General features: G+C 40.4%; 1 protein-coding gene across 1 annotated transcript in view; it reads left to right on the top strand.

Annotated features, from left to right (window-relative positions):
- The first annotated feature begins 395 nt into the window (after positions 1–395).
- LOC132265364 (voltage-dependent calcium channel type A subunit alpha-1) overlaps positions 396–16,921 on the top strand; it is a 36,389-nt gene continuing 19,863 nt past the window's right edge. Inside the window, exons 1-11 of the mRNA XM_059765986.1 lie at positions 396–516; positions 9,488–9,797; positions 9,865–10,004; positions 11,327–11,427; positions 11,703–11,858; positions 11,995–12,215; positions 12,943–13,046; positions 13,581–13,696; positions 13,873–13,932; positions 14,137–14,241; positions 16,222–16,419. Coding sequence (XP_059621969.1) covers positions 9,573–9,797; positions 9,865–10,004; positions 11,327–11,427; positions 11,703–11,858; positions 11,995–12,215; positions 12,943–13,046; positions 13,581–13,696; positions 13,873–13,932; positions 14,137–14,241; positions 16,222–16,419 — 1,426 coding nt within the window. The 5' untranslated portion in view covers positions 396–516; positions 9,488–9,572. The remainder of the gene's footprint in view (positions 517–9,487; positions 9,798–9,864; positions 10,005–11,326; positions 11,428–11,702; positions 11,859–11,994; positions 12,216–12,942; positions 13,047–13,580; positions 13,697–13,872; positions 13,933–14,136; positions 14,242–16,221; positions 16,420–16,921) is intronic.

Genomic DNA, 16,921 nt, shown 5'->3' with positions numbered 1-16,921 from the left:
CGTGTTTGGACACAGGAGTGCACACCAGCGCTGGGGCATGAGAGCAAGAGGGAGACCTTCCCCAATGGCCATACTGACACACTTTCACCCCTGGCACACGACCGCTGTGTCTGTGTGCGTTCTCTGAGCGTCGAAATGCGCCTCCCCTGCCGCCCCACGAGCCGCCCCCCGTGTCGCTACAGCGTCGGGAGCATGTGGATGTATTGGCGAGGGGTGCTGGCTTCGCCTAGCTGCTCCAAGCGCCGATAATAGAGTGTACGGCAAACGAGCGAAATACGCGCGCTCTAACATTGCTTGCGTCAGTGTCGATAGAAAATCGCGTTAAAAATCATTAAAATCAAGTCCGAATCGGACAAAAAGTGTGTGATTTTTTCAATTAGTGTTTTCTGTGCGTGAATTGAGGATTATTTTCCACCAGGGCATGTGTTTGCGTGGACAAATGAGAGCGGTTTACTTGGAGTAACCAATATGGCCGAGCGGTCGTCATATAATAGCTCGAATTTGGAATTATTGACGGTGGGTTGCCCCCTTTTTATGGCTGGAAAATATCATCTGGCGAATGTGAAATCGATACAAATGCACTCTCTGTGCTCGCTGGAAGTGATTGGGCCCGCTGCGGAGCCACCAGCGGTGCCTCCGCACTTTGAACAGGGGCGCCCGCAGAGGCGCTCCGGAATTCACGAATCAACTCCCCTCGGAATGTTTAGGGGCTTTTCCAAACCCTGCCCCTGTCGCTGCTCGCGGAGGAACAGTGGAAAAGCTTAACTGATGGTTGGCAGGGTGAAAAAGTGTGAAATTGGATGTTGAAGAAGTCCATTGCAGGGCCCGTGAAAGGGCTTTTCGCCGTGGCCCCATCTTACATTACATCCGAAAAATTTTCCCATCCCTCCAGAACCACTCATTTCGCGCATACATTTTCATGTATGTATTAAGCAGCAGCAAAGAGCTTTCTCTCTCTCCCTCGTCCCGCTTTCGCTCTCCCTCTCTCCCTCTCTCTCGCGCTCATGAGTCTTCTGGGGGTTGAGGTGCTCCTGAAGGTGGCAGGAAAACGGGGGGCTACGGCACTTTGCCCCCTGTGCATCATCCCTTGTGCGGTTCTGACCGTCTGGACCTCCGATATTGCAACTTTTCCATCGTCACATCGTTTTTCTTCAGTTCCTTCCTCTGTGTGTGCGCTCCATCGCACTCCATCGTTCCGTAGGACGACATTGCTGCGTGTGTGTGTGTGTGTATGATTTCGTGGCAGTGTGTGTGCTGCTCTGGCCAAATATGACTTTTCCCGTGAAAGCTCCCCTAGATGGTGTGTGTGTGTGTTTGAGTTTGTGTGTGCTTAAATAAAACTTTCATTATATTATCGTAAAGTGTTATCGCGCGAATTAGAATTCTGTGTGCAAATGTTTCTTCGCATAAAAAAAGACAGTCTCTTCGGCACTGTCTCTTCCTCAACTTTTCTTATGCTCTCTTCCCGTCCCGAAGGGCCTTTCTCAGCAATATTCTCACATCGCGAACGCTGAGCAAGACATCCTGAATACATGTAATACAGCAGTTCGGTGGATGGAATTTTCGGTGTGTCCGTGTGTGTACATGATTTGTGAATGTGTCCCTAATTTCCCTCCCTCGCCCTTCTCTCCTGGAGAAGCGGAAACGGGGTGGGCGAGGGTGGTACACACGAAAAAGGAGTAGTGACTTGGAATACCGAGTGGCTTTCAGTGTACCACGTCAACATTGTGTGGCTTAAAAGCTTGTTCGATGAATGGTGTATGATTGTGTGTAAATGCCTCTATCAATAACTATAAATATTTTACTTTTAATACTATTTTAGTTGCCTATTTGTACGAAAAGTCCCCCAACAAAGTCTGCACAAGTGGTGCTGACTCTGTTATCAAATGCAAAAGTGTGATATTATGCATGGAAACTTCACAATACACATATTTAAAAAAAAAAACTGTCAATTTACACAGATGAATATGGAAAGTGAGAACAGCAATATTGCCATATAACTCTTCTGCAATCTCTTTCATCAAATACCCCATTCTCTGTCTGTGAAATGATGAATTTTCCATAGTGTCCATGTTCCAGAGTAGTTGAGTTTTTTGCCATATGCCACCATTGTCTTCGTGAAAAAGCTCTGCAAGAGATGGTATCGCGATTTTAATTTGATCTCTGGCCTCGATGGTGGGACACAATGGCCAGAAACGTTATCAATTGGGAGCTAAACGACACATTGAACACCACGATGCTTCATATTTGATGGCATATTCAGAATTATTTGCCACATATACACACATTTTTGACCCAGAGAAACCTCACAAAATAGGGAGCTTTTCACACTCTTTCCTATCTCAGCCAACCATGTACTCGTTTTTCCTCATTGAGTGGAGAAATATGGCTATTTTACTATTTACTCAACTATCTCATGCATGCACAATGTATTCACTCGAGTCATTGTGTGTGAAAAGAATTATTAATGAAAATTGCTTATTAAAATTTGAGAGTCATATCTCTTGAGCTATTTCCCTTTCCTGTGACACAGCAACAAATTTTTCACCAGGCTCGCTCAATTGATTGTGAGAAGCATGATGATGTGAAATTGTCTAACGTGTATTGGTTAATTAATACGTTTGATCCTGCAGGTGCTCTCTTTTTTGCCCGTCTTTTGAAGTTTATTTATAAATGATCCACCCTCCGCTCAGGCACTATGCGTTAGTCGACGCAATTTCTATACCATCGATAAATGTCAGGATTTTAATGTCAATGAATTTTCCCGAAAATTTGTTTGTAGATTTTTTTTTCACCATGGGAGACAAAGTGAAGGAAGTGTGACAAATTCCCGAAGGGTGGCTCCCCTTTAAAGAGTGCCCCAATTTAATTATGTATCATACTTTTTCGGCATTCCGTGGGAATATTTTATAAGGCACGTGAATTATTGGATCTCCTTCACTCTGGATATATATATATATATATGAACATTTTTGTTGGGCGGTTGAATCCTCATGAAGTTACCTTTTTTTATACACTCGCCTATTCTATTATTCAGAATTTTTTATTTTTTACCACTCTCTAGTGTGTTAGATGGCATGTGTAAATGTTAATCATTCGTATTTACCGTGTGTGTCGCTATTTCTCTATCACACCCAAATGTGTGCCATATGGGAAATAATTTAAAAGTGAAATTAAATGTTCAAATGGTGAAAATGCGTAGAGAGACAGCATGTAATGAAAAAAATGGCCCGCAAATGTTCATGAGGTGATGAAAAGCAGAAATTGCAGGTCTCATTTGGGTGGAAAAGTTTCAGTGACAGACCAAAAAGGCAATTGCTCCATATATTGTGTATTTAAACAAATTGTGGTAATATTTTAGCATATGTACGTTGCAACGGTTGACATTATTCATATGGATACGCTGTGGTATTCTTGCGGGAAGTATAACTGCAAATTGCGTAGACAAAATAGTTTTGTTTATTCCATTAACCTTCTTTCGTTTGCTGCTTTTCAATTTGCGAAATTTTATGAAACTTTTTATCCACACATACAATATGAAAAGCCAGACAGTTAAAGCCATTTCACTTATTTAGAAAGTTTTGCCGGACTTGAAACGCCTCAAATACAGCCACAGAATATATGTGGTGAAAAAATATCGTATAGAGAGACTGTGAATAATTTAACATCCAGTAAATATCAGAAGAATTATTGACTCTCCACTGTGTATATAGCATTTAATTGACATTTTACAGAGCATGTGCTCCGAATATCTCAGTTTCTCTCTCTCTTTCGCTATTCTGCCAAGCTCAAAGTGGCAGAAAGCTGAAATACCCTTGTGAGACTTTCACATAACAATGTCCAAAACATTCGGGAATTTGTCTTGTTCTCGGTTGGTCGACATAACACCCCAAGATTTTCAGAAAATCTTTATAGATGGTGTAAGTCAGATTTATGCCGCACAATAAATGTGATTTTTTACTTTAATGTATTCCTCCAAGCATTGGATGAGCATATGGAATGAGCTGTGTTGAGTGGGACATGTGGGTGATTTACACTGAGCCCATTTATCGAGAAGTGAATAATAATGCATAAAACTTCTTGCAAAAGTACACAAAGAAAATCTACATAAACAGTCTAAATTGCACAATTTCATATTTGTTAGCTTGTGCCTTTTGTACATAAAACTGCTCCGCGTGACGACTTGAGAGCTGAGATTGAAAACTTTCATGCAATGACGATTCTGATGTTGACTGCATGGATCACTTCTGGAGACCCTTTGTTGTCGCCCCATTTAATAAATTAGCGCTGACACAAGAACTGCAGTTGTATATTTCTATGGCAGAGTGTGCATTTCTGTGGTTTTTCTGTCTAACACAAAAGGCCTTCCCTTAACGCATTATATCTGCACTTCAACTATTGCAAACGTTGGACGTTGCAAAAGTTTCCGAATGAAAACTGGTATTTACACTTTAGCGCTTCAGCTTGAAGAAAAAAAATGACTTTAAAAAACTTTGAGTTCATGAATATATTCAAGCATTTCACGTATAATTTCTCTCGGTTTGAATTTGCACCCAAGATCGTGACACAGTCCACCCATTATTTCTACATTTTCACGCATGTACAGAGAGCAGTAGTTGGGGGAATGAATATTTTTTTGCAACAATCCCATTCGAATGCAATTCTTCAGGAGACACAATAAACTTTTGCTGGCAATTGCATATTGTGCAACGTGACACAATGTAATTTATTCCAATTTCCTCCGCACACACCTTTTTTCCTACATTTCCCTTCTCTTTGGCCATGGGTGTGGGGAGATGAATGTGTGTCTATATTTTCTTGGCTATTACCATTATACATAGCAGCAGTATCACAGTTGACCCGAAGTTATTGAATTCAATTGAAATGCTCCAATTTGAATTAGCGAATGCAGATCCTAAAAAAATCCTCCAGCGGATCCATAATTAAATTTCTCTCATAGGTTTTGAATGAATCTCGATGCTGTGGTATATTTTCTACATGGCGACTTCCAGCTATGGAAAATTGATTTGTGAAGGGTGTGAAGCGTGTTATGCATATTCTCGTGGCTTTGCCGTCCAAATGGAGAATCAATGAGTGGAAAAACACAGAGAAATGTATTTTCTGGGTAATTTCCACGCAATCTCATTGAAAAGTCACTCTCTAAACCTCCGTTTCTCTCACTCAAAGCTGGCAGAATGTATGGTGAAATATTCTCACCAGGCGCCTCCATTGTACCAGGCGTCCCCATCGTACACATGATTGAGAGAAGCTTTGTCTCATGTGCAATTTATGCCTTTCTCTTGCAATCCCCACAGACGCGGTGTGTGTTGGAGGACAATGGTGCATTTTTCTTGGTCGCTGGGGGAAAATGGAGAATAAATAGATTTGTATCGCAGAGGAGTGCAAGAGAAAGGCAGAAGAGTGGTTTCATTCATGGGCGTTTCATTAATTTCAATACACTCACACTAAGGAGCAACAGAGTGAATTGAAGATGTGCGGTTTGGGGTGTATTTTGAACCCATTGTACGTGTTTCCGTTTTCACATCTTTCTTTCCCTGCACTGGCTTTAGTGACATAAACGGCCAGCACAATGGACTGAATCGTGAGATGACGTGAAAAGAAATCCTACGATGCCGTGGCAGCCGGTCATGAAGTGTGACTGCATAGAATGAAATGTTGCGCTTCGTTGTAAGGGATACTTTAATTATTGGAAAAGTACCATTGAGTGCATGGTAATGGAGTGGCGAAGTCAAGGAGCTCCACAATCAAGGATTCATGGTCTGTGGATTGGTAGTGTGTCAGCATCTAGTCTCGAGCTTCCGTCCATGTATGGATTGGCGACAATCTCAACTCGAGGGTCGTGGTCTGGTGCCGCTCTCTCTCTTGTGGCTGCTCAGATGACTGGCGTGACGTATCAATGGCGCAAATAGTGTGTGTGGGCGGCTGGAAATGCTAAAGTGAGCATGTGTCTGTGGCAGTGTGGGCTGATGGAGGACGTACTGATGAGAACTCCGAGGCGTCACAGGCTGATGGCCGTGTATTTCGAGATGCCGCACAATCTAGACTGGAGAAGGACTCAAATAAGTCATGGAAAATGCAAGATGTCCTGTGAAAAACAGTGCTATTTGATTTTCTGTGCGAGAGAGTCTAATTGATGAGAACAGAAATACACTCTGGGTTATGTGATTTTCTCAGCACTAATCCTATGTAATCACTGCAAGAAGGTCAATTATTGCTAAATATCACCATCATTAACTCCCGTCCTGACCTTTGGTATTGCTTCCTGCGTCCTTTCTCGGAATTTTTCAGCAACGCAGCGTGATTTTTTTCCAAGAAACCGGTAGTGACTCTTCAATTATGATACTATTCGGCGAGAAGTTGGGGCAATGAACTTTGATTAAATTAATTCGCAAGTCATAACTCCCACATAAAGCTATCTAGCAGAAGAAAATTACAGACTAGTCTTGTTCTTTGTGAGGACGTTCCATGGCAAAAATCATAGACGAAAATCCATCAGTTCTGATTCGTGGTAATTTGCCATTTAAATGGCATTCCTTATAAATTAGAAACTACATTCTATCCAGACTTTCTTTCCACATCATATTCTCTGGCAAGCACACAAGACATTCATATCATCATTGTCATCTTTTAAAATTCTAAATAATTGAGTAATTTATTCCGCCTCTCCATTTTTGGTAAATGTCAACCAATTTCGTGGAACACATTGCAAATTTTCGCGAAATAATATTACTTCATTATATGATTGAAGCAGAAAAGCCGCCGTCTCATTGAATTCCTGCACGGAATTTCTTAGAAAAATGTCAATTAATGAACTTTTCTTGCATGATGTGATGGCGAAGAGCGCCCACGCTCTTACAAAGTTGGGTTCAAGTTCAATTTCTCCTAACTATGGGGAGTTTCTATGCAAAAAAGCACCATCAACTCTATTTATGATGTTGTCCTTTCAGGGGTTCACCTTCTGACTCATGTCTATCTGAAGCCTTTCATGATGTTTTAGCTTGGTCATTTTCATGTTGCAAGTGAGAACATGTCGTGGAGATTTCACGTCACATCGTGAATCACTGTCCCAACAGTTTTCTATAGTGATTTCCCCCTTGGGAAAATGTGTATGTGTCATCACAATGCCGTCACTCAGGGTGACTGAAGTGATGCTGAGCACTCCACTCTACAGTGAGGCCCAACTAGAAAGGGATGTTTCGCTCTCCCAGATTTCGCACTAGCGCCCCACACTCCCGGGAGCGGTTTCCTCGTGAGCGGGGGGACGGTGTGTCATGTGGCACGCGTACATGATGGTTCTTGTGTGTGGAGAGTTGAAGGGGCTTGACTTCGTGTGTGAGTTCGTGCTGAATGTGGACAGTTTTTTTTATGTAAAAGTTGGCGACTTATGCGCATCGGGGCTCCTCTTATTTTTGCCGCCCAGCTACTCAAGCCCCCCGCATTACAGCGCCGGGGGATAATTTGTTTGTATGTGATGGGCAAAATGGAGACGGGATGTCTGAATGCCCACACCAAAATCTTCCACTATTGCGTATAATATAGCGAGATGACAAGACACGAGCTCGCACACAGATACATCACACTTTTGTTCTCGCGTCCTCTTCCTTCCAACTTGTTCAAACTGCTGATTTAACCTCTTATTTGTAGTATCTTCTTTATTCTCTATCACTCTTCTTGGCTCAATGAGAACCAAGGGGAGACTTTGCTGACTTCTTCACTACTTTGAATTTCTATCTGTGCTGTGTGGAAAACTTTTCCACCGTCTCTACATATAGCGTTCTCTCATACTCTCACTTCATGCTCATTCACCTTTGGGTTTTTTTTTCACTACTCGCACCCAAAAGTGTCCGACGTGTGTGACAATGATAAGAAGGAAAAAGTCCAACAGACAAATATATTTTCTTGTGGTGGAGAAATTCCTTTCACATTGTTAATTAACTAGGTCAGAAAGCTTTTCATTATTGCTCCACTATCTCCTCTATAGACTTGACATCGATTTTACTGAAAAGCTCTCTCCTCTTCAGCCGAGGCCCATTGGCGCAGCTGAAAGGGAGATCATTATCGTACCAATTTATTTGAATTTAGCCTCGTCTCAATGGGATACGGAACTTAAAAAATTGCTTATTCTCAGCTTTTCCTCAGTGAAAACTTTTCTAAATAAGACATACCACTCGAAGGGTTTTGCATGTCGCCACTGAGGAGCATTTATCCGGCTTCTCACTCACTGCACAACCCGGCTGACTGTGCGAATGTTTGCGATCGATTATTGTGTCTGTTAATCGTGAAGTCAGCCTATATTCTTTCTAATGTCTTGCTTAGAATAGTGATTAATATCTTTTCACACCAATTTCCCCCATAAATTAGCTTAGAATGTGACAACAGGATCTGTACAAAAAAAGGACGAGTAAAATTTTGAAAATAAATTCTAAACTCTCAACAACTCGCACTTTTTGTTGCCAACCGGGTTTTGTCAGGCTGAAGCACCAATGCTGTTGGCTTCAAAGTCCGTGATTTTGTAGTTAGTCAAGTGAGAGGCGGAGGCGAGAAAAACAGCAGAGAATAGACGCAGTCTTTGTAGTGAATGTTGATTTGCAATAAGAGAAAAGTATCGTAGACAATTCACTGGGTGTCTGCGTGTGTGTTCCACAGTAGGGCTGCTGTTTTTTCGCCGACACTGTGTCTGCATGAAGGAGGGAATTCTTTGCCAAATTTCCTCCAAACTAGTGCCACATCTTCGGCCAAGAGGAGATCTAGTAAATCTGTAAAAATCTGCTCAGTACTGCGTGGCCTTTCGTCGTGGCATTGTCTCTCTTTGATTTTTCTCTCTCATTTTGGTGGACATAAAAGGAGTTTTTGAGTGGTGTGAGAGTGTCAGCATGGTGGTTAATTTGAGTGCGGTACTCCTCATTTCACTGATTTTCAATTGGTAGACGACTCCTTTTTTTCCGCCCAGCCCATTCTACATTTCATGCGGAGTGCTGCATTTGACACTGTTCGTGAATAACACGGTCCAATTGTGGCTGTAACCCGGAAAATAGAGAGAGAGAGTGGGTGGGGTCGGTGAAAAGCTCTTGGGCGCACTTGTGAAAGTTCCTTCCACTCTGGGACACAATTAAGGCATCACAATTGAAATGGATAGTGAAATGGTGAAATTGTAATGACGAAAACTGTGTCAATTTATCATCTTTCTTGTGATCCTTAACAGGATCACACGGCACAGAGTGCGGCTGGATGCAAAGACCGCATCGGGCATGGCCTCAAATAGTGCGGATATAATTTGTGTCTATGTGGAGAATATTCAAGCCTGAAGGAAATCCCATTTGATGGTCTTTTTGTGACATGATGGCAAATTAACTATTCGAATCTAATCTGAGCAGAGCTCATCCAGCTGTATTTTGTCCCGTGCTATATATGCAGCACATTGTGTGCCAGTGACATGATTGCTAACGCTTTCTTCTGCACCTTTCAGGTTGGCAGCGGCTCAGGAAGCGGCGCTAGCGGGACAAGGCTCCACCAGCGGGGGGCACAAGGGGGCCCATCGCTTAGCTGATAGAATGGGCGGCCCAAGTAGTCAGGCGGGCCAGCCTCCGGCCGGAGGCGGGCCCACCTCATTGTTTATCCTCACTGAGGATAACCCCATTAGGAAGTACACACGATTTATTATCGAATGGCCGCCCTTCGAGTATGCTGTGTTATTGACAATCATTGCAAACTGTGTAGTGCTGGCTCTGGAGGAGCATTTGCCTCACGGAGACAAAACCATATTGGCTCAGAAATTGGTGAGCTTGGCGCATCACACTGCCTAGAGTGGATGCAGGATCTCATTGATACCAATGCATATTGCAGGAAAAAACGGAGGCCTACTTTTTGGGCATATTCTGTGTGGAAGCTTCGCTCAAGATCATAGCCTTAGGGTTTGTGCTGCACAAACACTCCTACCTCAGGAATATATGGAACATTATGGATTTTTTCGTTGTAGTGACGGGGTAAGTGACCCACTCTTAAATATCCTTTAACCCCCTCATGACTCACAGACATGCTGAGACATATTTTGAAACACACCCGAGGGTTCATTTGAAACACAATACACATACACACACATTACTCATGCCGAATGACACATTTCTGTATAAATAAATAAGCAATATTGTGGGTATACTATTGTGACTGTAATGCGGGAGCGGATGCACATACCATGTCATCAGAAATCTAATCAAATTCTACAACGCGATAACAGTTCTATGACGATCTTCGCTGAGGCAAATGTGGACGTTGATTTGCGTATGTTACGGTCCTTTCGTGTCTTGCGGCCACTTAAACTAGTCTCTAGGATACCAAGTAAGCGGTCCGAGGCAACTACACGTTAACTTTTTTTGTTACTTCTCTTTGTAACACTGTAATGAGCGAGCTAACGAGATATCTCAAATAGGAAAATACGATAGAGCGTCTCTTAATTGTGTTGTGCTAATTTGTATTTCCGTTTCTAGCGTCATGACTAAACCACATATATAGGTACATTATGTACTCCACCTCAGAGTCTTTGAATGCCTATATTTAGTGTGAAAGAATTTTGTCAAGCAGGTGAGACATGTAGTGTCTCAATGAGTTTTGGAACACATTTATGAAGATTCAACATGCTGCTCCCATAGATATTTACAGCGACAGTCGCGCTTCAATGCCAGTGGCAGTGATTCCTTGGCATGCAAGACAAGCCACTTGAGACAAATTGTTTGTAATTTCTTCCTGTCTTGCCCAAAGAGGCATCACTGCCGCTGGACAAGCGTTAGAAATCCTTAGTACTGTTTGATTTCTAGTGTGTAGTAAATTTAGAGTGAAATACTTTATTCATAAGCTCGTTATTATCCGGTCTATAGATAAATCGAGAGAGAAAAAAAAATTACTGTACTCAACGTAGACATGTTATGATAATAGCCAAATATAATTAGGTGAAAAATATATCATGTTATCCATTTAGTACGGAATTTCTAAGTTTAGATTACCAAAATACATCGTGAAGCCGTAATTTGTGATCAATAGTGAGGGTGAAAGTTATTTTTGGTGATGAACAGCGCTAGGCCTATAGTAATAATTTATTTCCTTTCACACATTTGCTCTTCTTTTTCAGATGAGAAAAACATACAATGTTATCCCTATGATTTCTAGAATCATTCGGTGTGTTCTTAATCTTAAATCATTCTTAGATTAAATACCATAGAGAGACAATAAATGATTTCATATTTGTTGCTAATGGGAAGCTTGTTTACTAGATTGGCAATGAGTATTTTTTCTTTCTTGTCATTTCACGTAGGTTCATCACAATGTTCCCACAAAAGGGGCCCGAAGTAGATCTCAGAACATTAAGGGCCATACGTGTTCTACGGCCCTTAAAATTAGTGTCTGGAATTCCTAGTGAGTAGAAGATTCTATTAATCTTTTTTTAGCCATAGCACTGTCTCTTCCCTAACTCTTATCTACGATATCTTTCCTCTCTATATTCTTAATTATTTTACCTATAATTCTACTTATTTACCTTTCAAGCTAGATGGTTTTTTAGGTTTTTGGTTCTCATAGAAGTTTGACTACAAATGTTTTCTCTATCTGTCAGTAAATCTTTTCTAAATGTGTTTTGGGAGTATTTTGCAAGATCAACACTTAATTGCCATATTTATTTTTTCACTTTACAGGTTTACAAGTAGTTTTAAAATCTATAATAAAAGCAATGGCGCCGTTGCTTCAGATCGGACTCTTGGTGTTGTTTGCGATTGTCATATTTGCAATCATCGGATTGGAGTTCTATTCTGGTACTCTGCACAAAAGTTGTTATAGTTTAGAGGATATAAGTAAGTAATGATTTTTCTCATATATTTGTGTTGCCTATAAAATGTTGAGCGGTCATTTTGTGTTCCAAAATCTATATTTACTGCCTTAACTCGATGATGAGCGGCTGATTTGATGCTCTTTTCTCAATGCCAACAGAAATAATAATTAAAGAAGGTGAAATGGCTACACCTTGTAACTCAGACAACGCAACGGCTGCCCCGGCGGGCGCCTACGTATGCAACTACAATCAGAGCACCTGTATAGAACAGTGGGAAGGACCGAACTTCGGCATCACCAGCTTCGATAACATTGGTTTTGCCATGTTGACAGTATTTCAGTGCATAACTATGGAAGGCTGGACCGCAATACTGTATTGGGTAATTGGATTTTGTTTGGAAAAAAAGCATTTCTGCTATTCGGCCAATTAATATTATATTTCTTTTCACGTGTATTTGGCTCTTGGATGTTCTTATGTTTGGACAGTGGACAAAAGACAGACGCTCGACCCTTAATTTCTTCAACAAGTTCCTTTTCAACCTTCTCACCTCTTGACTTTTACCGATTTTGTCCTTCCTCAATGGAATTCCTGTAGCAAATTGATCAAATCCTCTCCAACGCCATTTCTTCTCCCTTTTCATTATGATGATATTTGAACAGAGAAAACAGACTGATGACATTCCAAATTAATTAGATGTTGCAATTTACTTGTTGTAATTTTGCACTATTTGAAAGCTATACTTGTGACAATCCCGAGCAAATTTATTTCCTTAATTTCAGTGACATTTGAGTTTCAAAATTTACTGTGTGCAGCCCGAATTGCTGTGTATATAATAGCAGTTCTCCGTGTGTGGGAATTGTGATTCCTTTTTCAAACAATCTCATAATTCAACAATATCAATTAAGTGTATTGCTTATCTACATTCCTGAACTTATGCACTTCCACTCTTGTGTGTCGAAACCAATTGCAAACTTTCACTCTGACTCCCTGACTCCCCAGGGGGATGATGATTGAAATGTTGGATGACTGTTGCTTCTATCGACACTTCTCAATGTGCTGAAGGGGCACGTGTTCCTCATCTAATGACGTTTTGCTTGATTTTCCAGACCAACGATGCATTAGGTTCAACATTCAATTGGATCTATTTCGTGCCTCTTATAGTATTGGGATCATTCTTTATGCTCAACTTGGTTCTTGGTGTTCTCAGTGGGTAAGTTGCCTCATAACTTGCAAGCTCTATCTCTCACGCTCAAGTGCTATCTCGCCACTAAATCCGATTTGGGCGGGAGAGGGAGACAATTGGGCCAAATTGCATTGATTCTTCGTCAACATTTTTAAGTGAATTTTCCAATGAGCGCGCCCGAGTGGAGCGACGAGCTCAGTTTTACAGATGTCGAAGTAAACAAATATTTGAGGATTCCATGGTGGCTTATTTGGATTGGATAACAATGGCAGGTTATTTTTCTTTACTCACTCTTCATCCTGTTGAGAGACATGCGAGGCCCCAGCAGAGCTCTCTCCTCCAGTAGCATCCTACCATAGACGAGACACTCTATTTATCTTTGCTAGTGCTGTTTATTGAACACCGTTTGTGTAGTCAAGAGTTAAGGGCCGGTAAAATCTCGAAATCAAAGATTTATACAGTGATTTGGAGAGTGTAGTAAAGCAACGTAATGCCTCTTCGTATATATGCTAAGCGTCTTGCTAATACTATTGCCACTGTTTCTCTGTCTCTTCCTTGTAGTGAATTTGCGAAAGAACGAGAAAAAGTTGAGAACCGTCAAGAATTCCTTAAGCTTCGACGCCAGCAACAGCTTGAAAGAGAACTTAACGGCTACGTTGAGTGGATCTGTAAAGCCGGTAGAGTACCCTGAGCTTTTATGCTAACCAACTCTTCTCCTTCCAACTAATTTTATTATATGCTCTGAAGAGACAAAGGAGAAGTTGTTGCAAATATATCAATCTGTAGTAGATGTGCGATGGGGCAAAATGTGAAATTGTCATTAACGTATAATTCAATCTCTCTCTCCCAACAGAAGAGGTAATCTTAGCTGAGGAAAGGACAACCGAGGAGGAGAAAATGCACATAATGGAAGGTAAAATTGTTACCATAGCGATAGAAAGTGTGCTTCTGGCCACATGCGCACGAAACAGTGCGGCTGATATGCTTCTGGCAGGGAAGAAAGCTCTGCTCTCTCACACACTTTTTTCCCTGCCGAAAGCCCGCCGATGTGAATGCCAACACTGAAAGGCAATGCCTTCCCCTTCTCTCTTCCATGCCAACAATCCTCGTGTCGCAGCTCGGAGGCGCGCTGCAGCGAAACGGAAGAAACTCAAAAACTTGGGAAAATCCAAATCAACAGATACTGAAGAAGAGGAAGCTGACGAAGACTGCGCAGAAGACGGTATGTGTTGTGGTTAGTCGTATTTGAATACCTAGCGTTCAAGAATTGGTTCGTTATCAATAACTCCAATCCAATTCAATCATTCATGATTGGTGGAAGTGTTAATAATGTTACATACAAATATTTCCTATACTTTCTTCCTTTTTGTTCCTATAAATAAAACTCTATACACATAACCGTCCAGAGTGTTGCAAAAAAAAACTCTTTCCAAAATTTTCACTTCAAAAACTTTCTCTCTCTCTCTTTAGTTGATTTCTCTCATTTCTCTTAGTCAAAATTTCGTTAGGCAAATGCTTCTTTTAGTTGAATGTAGTTGAAAGAAGGAAAAAAAAGAGAATGTAAAAAATAACAGCAATGAAGTGCAAAAGAGTTAGGAATAGACTCTTGCTGTGATGAAAAGCTTCTCATGTCATTTCTTTTTGCAGTCGTTAAACGAAAAAAAGGTAAACGGAACACACAGAGAAAAGGTGCCCCAAAAATGGCGGGAAATATGCGTAAAGAGAGATCTCGTATTGTTTTGAAACTTTAATGGTTTTTACTGCAAATTCCCCATATTTTGTTATCGCTAAAAATAAAACTGGCCAGAGACAGTACAAGACGAGCAATGCAGTATCGTGATGAAAATAGTGAGACACAATCTCCTTTTTGCAGAAAATTCAACAGTAATCGCGACAGACTTTATATCACTTCACATTATCGCCAAAAATTACCATATACTATTCTTTTTTTCAAGATGTCATGTCAAGTGCTGAATGGGATGAAGCTTAGAGACTGAATTTATAGCTCACCTAATTTGATATCAGCTGACAATTTTCTGAAAAATCCTAGATATTCCACTATTTTTCTCATGAATCTGCAAGTAAAGCGTGTTAATAAACCTAAATGTAAACACCCGCAAAAGAATTATATAGCGTTTCTCAATCCATAGATGAATTACCAATAAATTTATGGTTGGCTAAAGCAGCTCAAATTGCCCGTTAATTGTGTGCTCAATTAATAGCGATATAAATCAGAAATATTCGGGAATATGAATTTCGATTTTTGTTGCTAGATATTGTCGCGATAATCGTGTGAAAGTAAACATAATTCCTAAAGTTGACACCATATTTTATTACCCCAGTTTTTCCCCCATTGAAAATGTATTACTCTGCTATTGCACTGACCAATTAGCAATTATAATTTACTCAATGCGAATGTGTGGAGGAAAAAGTTCTCCACGAACACACACTCACATCCCTGTAACAATCGTAACCACTCTTAGGTGGAATGTATTTTTGAGAACGGCGAGAACTTAATCATATAATTCATGGAAGAAGAGAAATTAGAAAATATGCTCTGTTGATGAACTCACTAAGAGTCGTAGAATTTATTCTATAATAACCGCTTCTTACACTAGTTTGTATTCAATTTAATATTCACATTAATATATTTTCTTTGTTTATACAACTAACCTTAGATAGTTTTTCATCTTTCTATTTGATCATCTTAGTAGCGAATTACTAGAATTCTTGCTTCTCAACCACATTTCAATACTTTTTTTCGTACTAGTTCTCAAGTTACTTACTTTTGTATACTTATGTTACGGAGAAATGTAATTTATCATTCCTCTCTAAACTGTATAAGATTTAGCCAAATATATATTTTTTTTATTCACTCTATATAACTATAAAAAAAAGTATTACTTAATGCAATTCGTAGAATAACATTCCTTATGACGCTATGAAGTAATTTGGTGAAAACGAGGAGAAAACTTACATAATTAACATTATTTCTTTAGAGGATTTCTTGTAGCATGTAATAACCCTATACTGAAATGTATTTGAATGAGTTTTTCACCGCGTCGCAAATGCGAAATGATGTTGATTTTCTTTGCACACGACTCATGCAAATGCCGCTGTGCAGTAAATCGTTAATTATTCCGCTATTTGCCGCCACACTACTGTCACATGCAATTAACATTTCTCGTACTCCTTTTTGCAGGATATTTAAAATCAAAAGTGAAATCGCAAGGTCGCTGCAAGGGATTCTGGCGAGCTGAGAAGAGATTCCGATTCTGGATTCGACACACCGTGAAGACGCAGTGGTTCTATTGGTTCGTTATTGTCCTTGTATTCCTCAACACGGTTTGTGTTGCCGTAGAACACTATGGACAACCAAAGTGGTTAACATCGTTTCTCTGTGAGTTGAAATTATTCATTTTCATTAGCATGAATGTTGTGTAAAAATCTCTCTTTTATGTGATTGTCTTTTGATGCAAATCCCTCGTTGAATTAGAGGAGATGAGCCGCTGTGAGAAAGGGTGTAATGTTATGCAGAGCAAGCGCCATGGATTATCCTCTAATTCAACGATAGAAAGCTTATAAGATCAATTCTGTGGAAGAAATTATTGGGTTGCTGAATACGGAATTGCTCTATTTTGAGGATTTCTTCTATTGTCTCCTTGCTCCATTAAATTTAACCATTCTACTTTTTACCGCTTAGCAGCACAGTGAGCGACTCATTCTTCCTGACGCTCTTCTCTATTGTTTTTAACACCTTGAATTGAATTACTCATTTTGCGATGTCTGCAAGACTGTGAAAACAAGCAATTAGGCGCAGAAAAAGCGCTGAAAAATGTCCTTGGCATTCGGATTATGGTTTTATTCATTTTTTTCCCGGAATTTTACATCGATTCCTTGAA

The sequence above is a fragment of the Phlebotomus argentipes genome, unplaced genomic scaffold (genome assembly GCF_947086385.1).
Source record: "Phlebotomus argentipes unplaced genomic scaffold, Phlebotomus argentipes genome assembly contig_2, whole genome shotgun sequence".
NCBI lineage: Eukaryota > Metazoa > Arthropoda > Insecta > Diptera > Psychodidae > Phlebotomus > Phlebotomus argentipes.
This window is presented reverse-complemented; position numbering and strand designations above follow the sequence as displayed.